The 14013-nt window shown below is 40.7% G+C and overlaps 1 protein-coding gene across 2 annotated transcripts in view; it reads right to left on the minus strand.

Annotated features, from left to right (window-relative positions):
- The window catches only part of FRMD7 (FERM domain containing 7), a 51288-nt gene that overhangs the window by 15280 nt on the left and 21995 nt on the right, over positions 1–14013 (minus strand). Inside the window, exons 2-5 of one of the 2 annotated variants that reach the window (XM_050775235.1) lie at positions 7927–8031; positions 6773–6815; positions 4780–4813; positions 1721–1818 (exon numbers count right to left, since the gene is read on the minus strand). In XM_050775235.1, the coding sequence (XP_050631192.1) occupies positions 1721–1818; positions 4780–4813; positions 6773–6815; positions 7927–8031 (280 nt within the window). Of the gene's footprint in view, positions 1–1720; positions 1819–4779; positions 4859–6772; positions 6816–7926; positions 8032–14013 lie in introns of both variants that reach the window. The other variant, XM_050775234.1, reaches the window with a different exon arrangement.

The raw sequence follows: 14013 nt of genomic DNA on the forward strand, positions 1-14013 counted from the left end.
GGAGGGAGTGTCTGGCTAGAGTAGGAGGTGTGTAAGTGAAACCAAAGGAGACAAGAAAGTTGGAATGTGGAGGTTCTTGAATGCTTAAAATATAGCGGGTATCCAACAAATATTAGATGAATGGAAAATTAGACAAATCTAGTTGTGTTCTGCATACCACGTTAGAGTTCGGTGAAATAGTCTCACTGGGATCAATTGCGAAGAACTACCTAGTTGGAACTTTAGCTTTTTTCCATGGAAAGAGTTTCTACTGACAAACAATATCCTCTAGAAAAGCTCAAGTGCTCTGTGCTATGCCTGAAATGGCCACTAGGGAATGCTCAAATCCTTAAGGCAGAACTGTTAAGCATGAAATTGGGCTCCCCCGTTAGAGACTGCTTGGGAGCCCCAATCCTCTGACTGCTGCCTCAACAGGCAGCTAGTGGAGAAGGATGTCTTCTAGCACTGTTTCCTCTACCTGCTCTACCCTGTACTCCCACCCCAGTGCCAAAGTACAATACTGGACATGACGGTTAGTGTCCTCGGCATTCAAGACCCTTCAAAATGGTGCATTTTCCATCACTTCTTCTAAACAGACCCTATGTTTGGGCTATACTGGGTCATTTTTCATCCTCTATATATGCCACTTATTGTCCAACCACCATTTTTGTTTTCATGCTGTTTCCTTTACTGACCAGTACTTACCCAATTCCTATGTGTCCCTTTAAGGCCCAGCACAAAAGCTACCTTCTCCAACAACCTTCCATGATTACCATTTCTCTTACTGCCCCCTGCCTTTCTGAGATCTTAGAGCTCTCATTGCTTGTCCCTGTCAGGAGTCACTTGGTAAACACTTATTCAGATACTGTCCCTATCTAAGCACTGCATTCCGGGGCTCTGGGGTGAAATTAGAAATCTGCCATTTCTGGACTATCAGAAAGGTAAAGTACAGAGGTAAAAAATGAACTTAAGATACAAAAAATGAAATTTTGATCCTGCAGGACTAGTAAGAAACAGCCTATTCTTTGGAGGCCTCTCTAGAAGGGAGAAAACATCCAGCTGGCTTTAGAAGAGATACTATCTCCAGCTGCCTACACCCTGCCCTTGGGGCTGTAGGAGCAGCCTGGCCTGCCAGGCATCACCCCTCTCCCTGCAAGGCCCCTGCTATTCTCCAGACCACTTTCTACCTACCTTCGTTATTCAGCCTAGTCCAGCTACTTGTTGGTTGTTAGGATATGGGGAACGCTAATAAATGCCTGGGGCTTTTTTCCCTTTTAGCCTCTCACTGCCTGCTGTACTCTGTGCTTTGTTCTCTGAAATCATGATAAAGAGCAACAGGGAAATCACAACAAATGTGACTATGTGCCACAGAGAGCATGTATCAGAGAAGTATCCTGGGGCAAGCAGAGGGAGTGGGGACCTGTCTGGCAAAGCCCATGCCCAGATTAGCCCAAACCAGCTCCTGGACAGCAATTCCAGAGACGGTAGGAGGGTAAGGTTGGACTGGGGTAGAAGAAAATCAGCATTTACATTTAATCCACAGAACCAAAGGTATTCTTGTCACTATTTTAAAGACAAGGAAACTCAGGCTCAGGCTATGCTGTTTCTCTGTATCTTATCCAGGCTTTCTCTCCTCTGTAAACCCTAACACAGTGATGGGCGTGTGTGGGGAGCTCAGCTCCTGTGCTTGGTTCTCTACCTGGCTGATAGGTCCCAAAGCAGACAGACATTTGCTACTTACATTGTAAGATGTGAGATACCATCAATGCTGTACAGTTGTCACTGCATGGAAGCCTTCCTAGAGCCAAATCCTTCTTTATTTGAAGAGTAAAAAGATACCTGCAAAGAAATTGGGAAGAATCTCTTGAGAAAGAAACAGGAATAAGAAAGAAGCATTTTCTTTCTCCCAGATCCAAGATGATTCAAGAAAGGAATGGTGCCCCCAGTCAGTCAGATGCCTTTTTTGGGGTGATGAGTAATGCATAGGCTTTGCTTCAGCCCCAGACCAGACCTGGACCACAACTTGGCTGATCGAACACTTTGGCAGGCCTCACAGCCATTAGGAATCACCCTGGCCAAATCCTCCCGCCAACTTGAGGAAGTTGGCCAATCATCCTCTGGTGGTTTCTGCCACGTAGCAAAGCCACATTCCCAGCTAGAGAGAATAGGAGATCCAGCAAGAACAAATGCACTCAGGAGGCGAGTAGTGTACAGTTTACAAAACGCTATCAAGTACGCACTACCATAACAACTTAGGTTGGTGGAGCAAGAAATGATCACCCCAGTTTACAATTATAGAAAGAGAGGTGCTAGGTGATGTTGACAAGGTCATATCATCCACGGATAGTGAATCTGTGGCTAGAACTTAGGTCTGCCCCTGAATTCAGGCCGCCTCCTGTCCAAAAGACTGTGTTTCAGAAATGAAGAACTTGGGGCTATGCTTCTGCCTGTTATTCCCTTTGCCTGGACCACCTTCTCTGTATCACCAGTGCCCAACACATAATTTTACAGAGTCAGTATAATTAATGTTTGCTGAAAAGAACTAAACCAAACTGCCCTTTTTCCCACCAAAAGCTCATCAGGGACCTATGAAATGCAGCTTGGTATCTAGGGCTCTGCTAAACAGATAACATTTATCGCACAATTACAAAAAAGTCATTCTCAAAGGAGAATCAAATTTTGGAAAGAAATGTGTATAATAAAGACTACCTACCACTAATTACCTTCTTACATGGTCCAAGATTGGTTCCAATATTTTATTTATTTATTTATTTATTTATTTATTTATTTATTGAGACAGAGTCTCGCTCTGTTACCCAGGCTAGAGTGCAGTGGTACGATCTCAGCTCACTGCAACCTCTGCCTCTGGGGTTCAAGCGATCCTCCTGCCTCAGCCTCCCTAGTAGCTGGGAGTACAGGCATGCACCACCATGCCCAGCTAATTTTTGTATTTTTAGTAGATACGGGGTTTCATCACGTTGGCCAGGCTGGTCTTGAACTCCTGACTTCAGGTGATCCCCCAACTTTGGCCTCTCAAAGTGCTAGGATTACAGGCGTGAGCTACTGCGTCTGGCCCCAGTATTTTGTTTTATAAATTAAAACACTGAGTACTGTGGGTATTTCCCTATAAAAATGTGATTTTCTAAATAAAGGTCTATGTGGACTTCCTTTTTAACCAATTAAGCCTTGAAGGCAATGTAGTGAATCAAAATTAATCACAAGTGATACATGAAAATCTAGATTGAAAAAACAGATAAATTAGTAGGTGATTATTCAGTTTACAAAAGTGTTCATCATTATACTCCTTCAAATTATGAGCTCCCCTTATACATTAGAAACCATTCAATTAGAAAAATTACATTTGCACACTACTCTCAGAAACCCACGTATTAGCCTAGACAAGGCATCCTTGTAAACTCAACTACAGTTAAGTATTATTTAAATGGACCAATGGGAAACAAATAAATGAAGCCTAACCTTTGCCATTGCCTGTTTTCAAATATAGTTGTAAATGAGAATAATCAGCTTGAGTTGCTAAAGGAAAGGTGAATTTCGTTTTGCTCCTAGCATGAAAGAAAGGGAACTTCTTGTCATTTGACACGTTCCTTGCTGTTAAGAAGGCAGCTGCCTGCTACAAATACCAAATCCTTGCTCTGAACAGCTGATGAATCATTTATCATCACATTGATTTTCCCGTTCTTTCTTTATTTATTTATTTTTGGAGTGGGGGGAGTTTATCTCAATCAAAATTGGTCACAATTTGAAACTCGACTGAAATGGGTTAGCAAATGCACATACATATATATACCAAGGTATCAAGTTATTTGGGAAAGTGGCCTGTAGCTCACAAATGTGAAGAGAGAATTAGGGTAGAGAAAGAGGGAAAGACAGGCTTGTAAAAAGCGACTTTTGCAAAGGCCATTGAGAAAAGTCTTTACAAAAGGGGCAAAGATTGAACTGGCCATGAACTCTTTTCGGGGGAAGACATCAAGGAGAATAACTGGCAACCTCCGGCGATCTTGGACAAGTCATTTTAGCTCCCATGACCTATCTCTTCATCTGTAAACTAAGAGGGCTCGATTAGATTATCTCTCAGACCTCTTTCATGTATAAGAGTCTAAATCTAAGCCAGGTATGGTGGCTCATGCCTGTAATCCCAGCACTTTGGGAGGCCAAGGCAGGGGAATCATTTGAGTTCAGGAGTTCAAGACCAGTCTGGGCAATATAGCAAAGCCCCATCTCAAAAAAAAAAAAAAAAAAAAAAAAAAAAAGTGTAAGTTTAGAAAATAGAATAAGGTTTGAGGAGTGTTTTGTTGACAATATGTTTTTGCAGAAGTAGGTTTACTTTGTAATTCTGAAGGACATTTTTTCATAAGTATTTATCATCATTACAGAATATTTTGTCTTCCGTGAAATACATTCACAACCCCCACATTTTCAGTTTCCATGGAAATCGGCTGGCATTATACCTGTGCTGTTAAGCTGCCCTCTCTGACTGAAACACAGGTGTCATGAAGGACAGCACACTCATTGTTGTAGTAGTTAATGGCATAATCCCCAAGTGGATGCCCAGGCTTGAACTTCTAGAACACCCCTCTTTCTTCCTGTAGTCTCCACCCTTTGGAAGATGAACACCTGGGGAACCAGCTAGGCCCACCCTCTCTCCAGATCCTCACCATCTCCCAGAGAATGACTTAAAGCCAAGTTTTGTGAGAAGGGCCAGAAGCACTTGCCCCCAATAAATGGAGAATAATGATTCTTAAGTAACATCATGCAGAGATACACAGGTAATCACTATACCTTGTAAGTTCTTCCCGCAGATGTCCAGGGTCCACTGGGAAAAATTTCACCATAAATTTGAAAACAATCTCCTTAGGATCTTAAAACACAATATCTCCATAAGTTTTATTTAAATGTCCATCACAACAGTTATAGGTCCACACACACACACACACACACACACCCCTCTCCTCTTCCCTCCCCTCCCCATCACTCCCTCCTACAGACTTCTATGTTTCCATTTATCACATGTATAAAGTGTCACAATTTCTGGATTGTGTCTCTATGTGTACAGCGATTAGGAAAGTTCTCCCACCCCTCTTTCTACCCTGTCTTCCTTTGAGTTTATTTGTATAAATGTGCCCCTTTGGGACCTACTATGTCCTCTCCTAAGAAGTATCCCATTTATAGAAATATAGCACTTGCTAGTTGGGATTCTGCATTCCTGACTGAGAGAAGGGTTCAACTTCAGCTGAGGCAGGTGTACATTACCAGGCCTAAGTATCTCATAAAGAGAATTCGAAGCACGATGGACTGATGCCTCTATCTATCTTATAATATACATTAAGAAAACACATATGCTTATCTTCACACCTGCTTGCATTTGAAAATTAACTTTTACACAAAACATAAATGCACACATGCAGCATTAACACCATTGATTCAGTAAATATTTGTTGGTGTCCATTATGTGCAAAGCAGGTATTGGGAGTAAAAAGACAACTAAGAGCTCACTGTCTAGTAGAAGAGACAGACATCTAGACAATTACAACACCCTAAAATGCTATAAGCACTGAGTGCTGGGGAAGCAGAGAAGGGAGAAAAGAGTTTGGAGGAGGTCAAGGATGTCCTCCTAGAGGACTTGAGACCCGAGTAGAATGGCCAGATTTAGTGAATAAGAAGTGCAGCACTCCCAGTTCAATTTGAATTTCAGATAAACAACAATTGCATGGGATGTGCTTATATAAGAAAATTATTCTTTGTTTATCAAAATTATAATTTAATATGGCATTCTGTATTTTATCTGCTAAGCCTCCATCTGAGATTAGTTTTGTCAAAGTCAGCAGAGGTAGAAATACGAAGTGGCTAGTGGCAGGGACGAGGCTAGGAAGGAAGCCAGATTTCAATGCTTTGTGTACCATCCTAAGGAAATGGGACTTTATTGCTTGAAGGGTAGGTAGTAGAGAGTCATGGAAGCATTTTAAGAAGAAGAGTGATGTGATCAGGTTGGTATTTTCAACAGATTTCTTTGGGAGTAATGTAGATGATGAATGGGGGGAATGGGTTTGGAAGCTGTTGGAATAATGTGACAGGTGATACTTATGCAGTGGGAACAGACAGAACTTTGGGAAGCACTAACATGTAAAGAGCAGGCAGTGGAAGATGAACCAGTAAAAGAGACATTAAAACAGTGCAAAATCCTGAAAGAAATCCGCCTGCCTCAGAAACATCTGTGGAATTCTGTAAACATGCAGGTTGTTGGCAACCCAGGAATAAGGCCCAGGAATCGGCATTTAACGAGAAACTCAGGCAATCCTAATGCACACTGAAACTTGAGATCCATCACACTAGATTGTAAAATATAGGGAGAAAATATTTCATACATAGTAGGCACTCAAATATGAACTAAAGCGAATGAATAATGCTTGTGACAGGATATAACTAAAGAATCTTCAGGCAGACAGTGAATGGCATTGCAGATTGACATCAAGGATGCTCGAAGATTTGCAGTGCCAGAAAATGAGATATATTCCTCAAACCAATCCACAGAGTACTGTAATTACCAGAGTTCTTCAGATTTACTCAAAGATCCACCAGCATGATTTCTTTCATCTCAGGCAAAATTAAAATAATTTTCTAAATTGCTGAATTCACTGGATGTATTAAGGATTGAAATAATATCTCAAAGCCCTTTTCTCCCCTTATATTAAAATGAGAAATTGTGTGAGGTTGCTGAAACCTTTTTCAAGCTCTAACTGTGAACTCTATTCCTTAAATGCTTTTCCATACTTACTTTTTACCTGCTTTATTATGGGCTTCAAAAGTTCCAACCAAACCTGTAATAACATTAATGAAAAAATTGGTAGAGCATGGCACTGAGCAGAGTTTTTTTTTTCAGTAATAGATAAAGATTAACATGAAATAAACAAGTACCAGGACTATTTAGACTTCTAAAGGTAGAAACAAACAGCAATGTCAAATAGGTGGCATACCATGTTTAATCTGCCCCCTTATATTTTCCCAATGACAGTGAACACTGTTGATCTATAAACTCTTTCTTGTTGACATTTGAATCACTGCTCCACTGCCTTAGTAGGATGACAGAGGTGTCACATACATGGCTCATTAGTTGCTACAAAGACTAATGAAGGCATTTGGCTCCACATTTGAACCCTCCAGTCCCCAAATGCCAGTCTAATAGACATAATGAGCCTTTCTGGGAAGGTGCCAGATCACAGATATACCAAGGCAGGACACAGCAGAAGAATATCACGAATGTTAGGGCCTGAGAAAGGAGAAAGGAGATTCCTCTGAATATTCACTGGTGAGGTTAAAAGTCTTAATTCTGCAGGTTGAGGTCCAGGCTCTGGAAAGGCAAAATTGCTAAAGCATGCATAGCTGCTCACAGAGTGACAAAACAGGAACGTGGGGTAAAAGAGTTTGTGTTTGGCAAACTGAGGTGACTTGTTGTTGTTGTTGTTGTTTTGAAACAGAGTCTCACTCCGTTGCTCAGGCTGGGATGCAGTGGTGCGATGTTGGCTCACAGCAACCTCTGCCTCCCAGGTTCAAGCGATTCTCCTGCCTCAGTCTCCCAAGTAGCTGGGATTACAGGCATGTACCACCACACTCAGCTAATTTTTGTATTTTTAGTAGAGATGGGGTTTCACCATGTTGGCCAGGCTGGTCTTGAACTCCTGACCTCAGGTGATCCACCTGCCTCAGCTTCCCAAAGTGTTGGGATTAGAGGCATGAGCTACCGCACCTGGCCAAGGTGACTGTTAATAAACAAAGAGGGAGGAGGAACACTAGTTATTAAATCTAATCATGTTGCAAGGGTGCACATAGTTTTTCATTTTCAATCAGGGAATTGAACCCTGTATACCTAGCCGCAAACTGCGTTTAGAAGCAATGCTAGACACAAAGAACCCTATAATGAAACCAACTTACATTATTTCCAGAATGGCTGCAGAATTCTAATCCAAAATACTCCTTTTCAGCAAGATTTAGATGGCTGCAACTCAGGTTAAACAATGCCTTCCCAGATGACTTTTGCTAAACAAAACAAAAAGATGATAGCACAATTTGCATTCCTAACCCGATACTGTTACTGCAGCACAGAATAAAGGGTAGAAGTCACAAGACTCTCTGCAAGCCCTGTTTCCTTTAAGCACTATTTAGAGGACCTGCATCCTTTTAAAAGATGTTGACCTTTACAGATAGATCCACGTATCTGTCTGTATGCTGTTTTAGCGACATCCCTAAAAAAGTCTCATGACAAACCATCTTGGAAAAAAGAGAGCCTTGCACTTAACTATGGCTACATCTGCAAATTTACCCTTTCAATGGAATTCTTTAATCAGTTCATCCCATGGGCAATTTGAATGATTTCTTCCAAATTGACAGATAGTTTAGTCAAGATGTAAATCCGACCCTATTACTCCCCTGCTTGAAATCCTTCAGTGGCTCCCCCTCAGGATAAAGCCTGTACTCCTCAGCACAGGAGACTCAGCTCTCTCTCCCTCCTGTGGCCATGCCTGCCCCTCCAGCCTCTTGCCCACCTCCTCCTGACACTTTCCTCTCTAATAACTGCAGCCTGCTCTTAGTTCCCCATACCTGTCCAGTCATTGTGTGCCTACATGCCACTGCTCATGTCATCCTTCTCCATCTATCACTCTTTCCACGTTTCTTTGGTTTGGCTTACTCCTACTCAGCTCAGATGTCATCTCCCCAGGGAAGCTTTCTTCAATCCCTATCAGCCGCAGGCTGAGCCAAGGGCAAGCTCCCCTACGCCTCCAAACACCCTCACTTACCTCAAGCCTAGCACTTCTTGCCCTGGATGTCTATCTTCCCCATTAGACTGAATTTCTCCATAGCAGGGACTTTGCTTTATTTTTCTTGTTACTCACCAGTTCTAATTCAGAGACTGGCACATAGTATTGGGCTCCTGAATGTTTGTTGATCCAACATGAAATTGACCATATGATTATATGAGCCCCTTGAGTAGATTTCATTTTGTAGCTTTGCCCACCAAATCTGCATACAGCATACTCTGTTCACATAAGGCCACAGATTTTTTTTCTTCATAAAGCCCACACACACTGTGAGCACAAAACAGTCCCTTTCTTATATTTCTCTGAGAACAGGAGCTTTGAAGAGCTCTCTGTGAAAAATTTCTTTGAGCTGAGTATGGCTGGGGCTGATTTTCAGCCTCCACTATTGCTGAACCCAGGGGTTGCTGTTGCAGGGAGGACCGTGATGGGAAAATTGAGCCCTGGCTGATAGGCACAAAGACAGGCTGCTGAAAACCCCTAGTTAAAGCCGAGTCACGCGGTGCCTACAGTACTGCAAAGGAAGCCAGGCGCGGGGAAATGTAGTTGGAAATCACCGACCCATAGAATTAACAGCAACCTTGAGAGGTCAGAGAGTCCATCCACCACCACCTCCTCCCTCCCTCAAGGCAGCACCACACTGAACAGAGCCCACATCTGGGATTTAATAGCTTTCAGGAAGGCAACCTACCTCACCCCCTTCCCCCACTGACAAAAACTATGCCCCTCTCCTCATGGACTTCTCTGTACTTGGTTTTACTGCCCAGAGCTCCACCGACTCAAGATTCATTTGGGTTAACCGGGGTGCTATTTTTAAATGAAAATAGGCTGCAAAGGGTGAAACCTATTTCATCCCTTGCACCTGGAGACAGAGCTGCTCTACCGAGGGAAAGGGGGTTTGATTTGATGTGGGAGATCACAATGGAGCTGTAGTCCAAGAAAAGGGGGTCAGTTCCCCTGGGGGGGCACCAAGGGAATGGGGTTGCCAGGGAGGGCCTGTTTATAGAGGAGAGGGGTACATTTTTGCCTGTGTGGCAACCTTGCCTAGGGCAAGTGCTGACACAGACCATTGCAGACACATGAAATCGCTCCTATTTTTAAAATCCTTCACGGACAAGGAGCTGCCACGGGATTTTTATTACGAAAAAAAAAAAAAGAATTTCTAAAGAGAGAGATGACAGCAATACTTTTTCTAACATCAAAGAAACATTTCAGTCATGAGGACCAAATTCTGTCATAGACTCCAGTTTTTTTGCAAGCAATTTAAGAAGCTCAATATTTTCCTTTCTCCTTTTCATATTTTATTCTTATTTTCCATCAGGGCACTTAATCCTCCCTATCAACACTGCCATGTTCCATGTGTTTGTATATTTACATGTTTCTGCAATTACAAAGAATATGTAACCATTCTTTTAAGGTTTCTAATTAAGGCTTTATTTTTGTTTCCTTCGTAAGATCCCATACTATGTTTATAAGAATAATTCCCTGATTCTTCCATCCCTGTAAGTGTTGCCAACTGGCTCTAAAAGCCTTTGGCATTTATGCATTTGGAGGTCAGACACTCATGAAGCTCAAGCTTTCCACCCCCATCTCTGCGAGAGGCATTTTTCTTCAGTCCTCCATAGCGTACATTGAAATTGGCCAGCTTTGTGGAATGTGTTATGTAATAGGTAAGGTCTTGGTTCTGTCTCAACATGCAGCCTTTAATTTTTTTCTATCATTATGATCAAATTTCTCAATTTTGATGTTATGATTCTCTTTCTCGTAATACCGCCTTATATACAACTTTCCTGTTTTCTCTTTCTCTTTTCTGTTTTCTCTGGACTTCTGATTCTCTGTACAATTGCTTGCTCTTTTTTAAGCTGGTACTTTTCAATATCCTAATCAAGCTCCTTAGCAGATCTAAATTCTTTACCACCCGTCAGTCCTCCCACCCAAGGAATTGGAACTCCAATCCTGAATCCTGTCTCATCCTAATATCTGCCTTTAAATATCTATCTATCTATCTATCTATCTATCTCTCTCTATAATTTAAACAAATCATTCATAACTTGGATTTATAATCTTTAATTTACTGGTTCATAACAATTAGACACTGATTCCTGGGGGCTCCAAACTCATCTTCTCATGGAAACAATAATATTCAAAATGGCTAGCTCTAAAAACAAATCTACCAAATTTTCTGTGCACCTAGGACTGTTATATACCAATTTGTTAAAATAAATCAGGATTGTAATCTTTCTCTATTCACTTACTAGCTGGACGAACTGGGGCAAATCATTTAGCTCACAGATTGATCTACCTCTTCTAGATACCTGAAGATAAAAACCATGTGTTTGAATTTTTGGAATTAAGTACAGTGCCTGGCAGAGTGGACATTCAATAAATGTTTACTGAATAAGTGGATAAATGAACCCAAACATTTAACTTGATTCATGTACATTAGTATAATAGTCCTCTTAAGAGGGAGACAAATTAGTCATTACGTGACCTTGGGCAAATTACTGAACCTTTCTGAGCCTCAGTTTACTCATCTGTAAAATAGAGATAATAGTGATATTATCTCATAGGGCTGTTGTGAGGATTAAATAAAATAATTCACATCAAGGTATTAGTACAGTGCCCAGCACATCATCTGCACATGCACATATGCATAAGCACTTCAGCAATGCACATGTATAGATGCATGCATAGTAATAAATCTGGAAGAATATATACCAAATTGGTAACAGCAATATTCCTAGAGAGGAGATAGAATAAGGGGGACTTTAACTTTTTACTCTGTACATGTCTGAATTTTTTTTTAAATAAACAAGGATGGTAGAAACTTTCTTTACCAAACTTCCACTTAATAATGCACATATAATGCTTTCCATTCTCTCTTTAAAACATTGGCAGATGTGGGCCAGGCGCGGTGGCTCATGCCTGTAATCCCAGCACTTTGGGAGGCCGAGGTGGGCAGATCACAAGGTCAGGAGATCGAGATCATCCTGGCTAACACGGTGAAACCCCGTCTCTACTAAAAAACGCAAAAAATTAGCCGGGCATGGTGGTTGGTGTCTGTAGTCCCAGCTACTTGGGAGGCTGAGGCAGGAGAATGGTGTGAACCCGAGAGGCGGAGGTTGCATTGAGCTGAGATCGCGCCACTGCACTCCAGCCTGGGTGACAGAGCAAGACTCCATCTCAAGAAAACAACAACAAAAAACAACAAAAAAACAAACAAACAAACAAAAATTGGCAGATGCCCACATTGTGATGAAAGCTCATGGCTAGTAGGCGACTCGAATACAATTGTACACTTTGACAGAGACCAATTGAGTCCCATGCTTACTAATGATTACATTGTTGGAAATATTTTGACAAGCTCTACTTATTATTATAATTACATCATTTAATTAAATGGTATGTATATAAAAAATTATAATGAGCACTAATAGCAAGAGTTGTTTCTATGAAACTTAAACTTATATTTTTGTAAAGACCCAATAAGGGGGAGTCCCCAAAAATGTGCTGCCAAATTAGTTTTGGATATGACAGCAATAAAAGATTGAGGGAGGAAAGACATCAAAATCCGGAAAGATTCTGTACTTATGCTTTGCAAGCATTTATATTCTTGTTCCACAGTTAATAAACCAAGACCGGAAATCATTGACGACAGATTATGGATGTGGTTTATGGAAGAAAGACAAAAGGGAATACAATCAGAGAAGTCCATACTAAAGAAAAGGTCTTGGCCCTATATCAAACAGTTGGGATATGAATAAAATGTATACATTTTATGTTAAAATGAAAAATTTGAGATGTCTGTATGTATATATATATAACTTGTTATTAGTTTTTGCTTTAGCAAATTTTGTCAATTAGCTGATCAACAACAACCTTCGACAACATTTGAAAAAAGACATTCTCAATATCATTAAAATGGCCATACTGCCAAAAGCAATTTAAGATTCAATACAATTCCCATCAAACTACCAATGACATTCTTCAAAGAACTAGAAAATTTTTTTTAAATTCACATGGAACAAAAAAAGAGCCCGAATAGCCAAGGAAATCCTAAGCAAAAAGAACAAAGCTGGAGGCATCAAGTTACCTGACTTCAAACTATACTATAGGGCTACAGTAACCAAAACAGCAGGGTACTGGTAAAAAAGCAGGCACATAGGCCAATGGAGCAGAATAGAGAGTCCAGAAATAAGGCTGCACACCTACAGCCATCTAATCTTCGGCAAAGCTGACAAAAACAAGCAATGGGGAAAAGACTCCATATTCAATAAATGGTGCCTGAATAACTGGCTAGCTATACACAGAAGATTGAAGCTGGATCCCTTCCTTACACAATATACAAGAATTAACTCAAGATGGATTAAAGACTTAAATGTAAAACACAGAACTATCAAAACCCTGGAAGACAACCTAGATAACACCATCCTGGACATAGGAATGGGCAAAGATTTCATGACAAAGACACCAAAAACAATCTCAACAAAAGCAAAAATTGACAAGTGAGATCTAATTAAACTTAAGAGTTTCTGCACAACAGAAGAAACTTTCAACAGAGTAAACAGACAACCTACAGAATGGGAGATAATATTTGCAAGTTATGCATCTGACAAAAGTCTAGTATCCAGAATCTATAAGGAACTTACACAAACTTACAAGAGAAAACCAACCCCATTAAAAAGTGGGCAGAGAATATGAATAGACATTTTTTCAAAAGAAGACATACATGCAGCCAACAAGCATATAAAAAAGCTCAATATCACTGATCACTAGAGAAATGCAAATCAAAACCACAATAAGATACCCATCTCACACAAGTCAGAATGGCTATTACTAAAAAGTCAAAAAATAATAGATACTGGTGAGGTTGTGGAGAAAAGGGAACACTTATACACAGTTGGTGGGAGTGTAAATTAATTCAACCATTGTGGAAAGCAGTATGGCAATTCCTCAAAGAGCTAAAAGCAGAACTAGCATTGGACCCAGAAATCCCATTACTGTATATACTCAGAGGAATATAAATTATGATACCATAAAGACACATGCACACAAGTGTTCATTGCAGCATTATTCACAATAGCAAAGACATGGAATCAACCTAAATGTCCATCAATGACAGATTGGATAAAGGAAATGTGGTACATATACACCATGAAATACTGTGCAGGCATAAAAAAGAACAGGATCATGTCTTTTGCAGGAA

Source organism: Macaca thibetana, chromosome X (assembly GCF_024542745.1).
Source record: "Macaca thibetana thibetana isolate TM-01 chromosome X, ASM2454274v1, whole genome shotgun sequence".
NCBI classification, from domain to species: Eukaryota; Metazoa; Chordata; class Mammalia; order Primates; family Cercopithecidae; genus Macaca; species Macaca thibetana.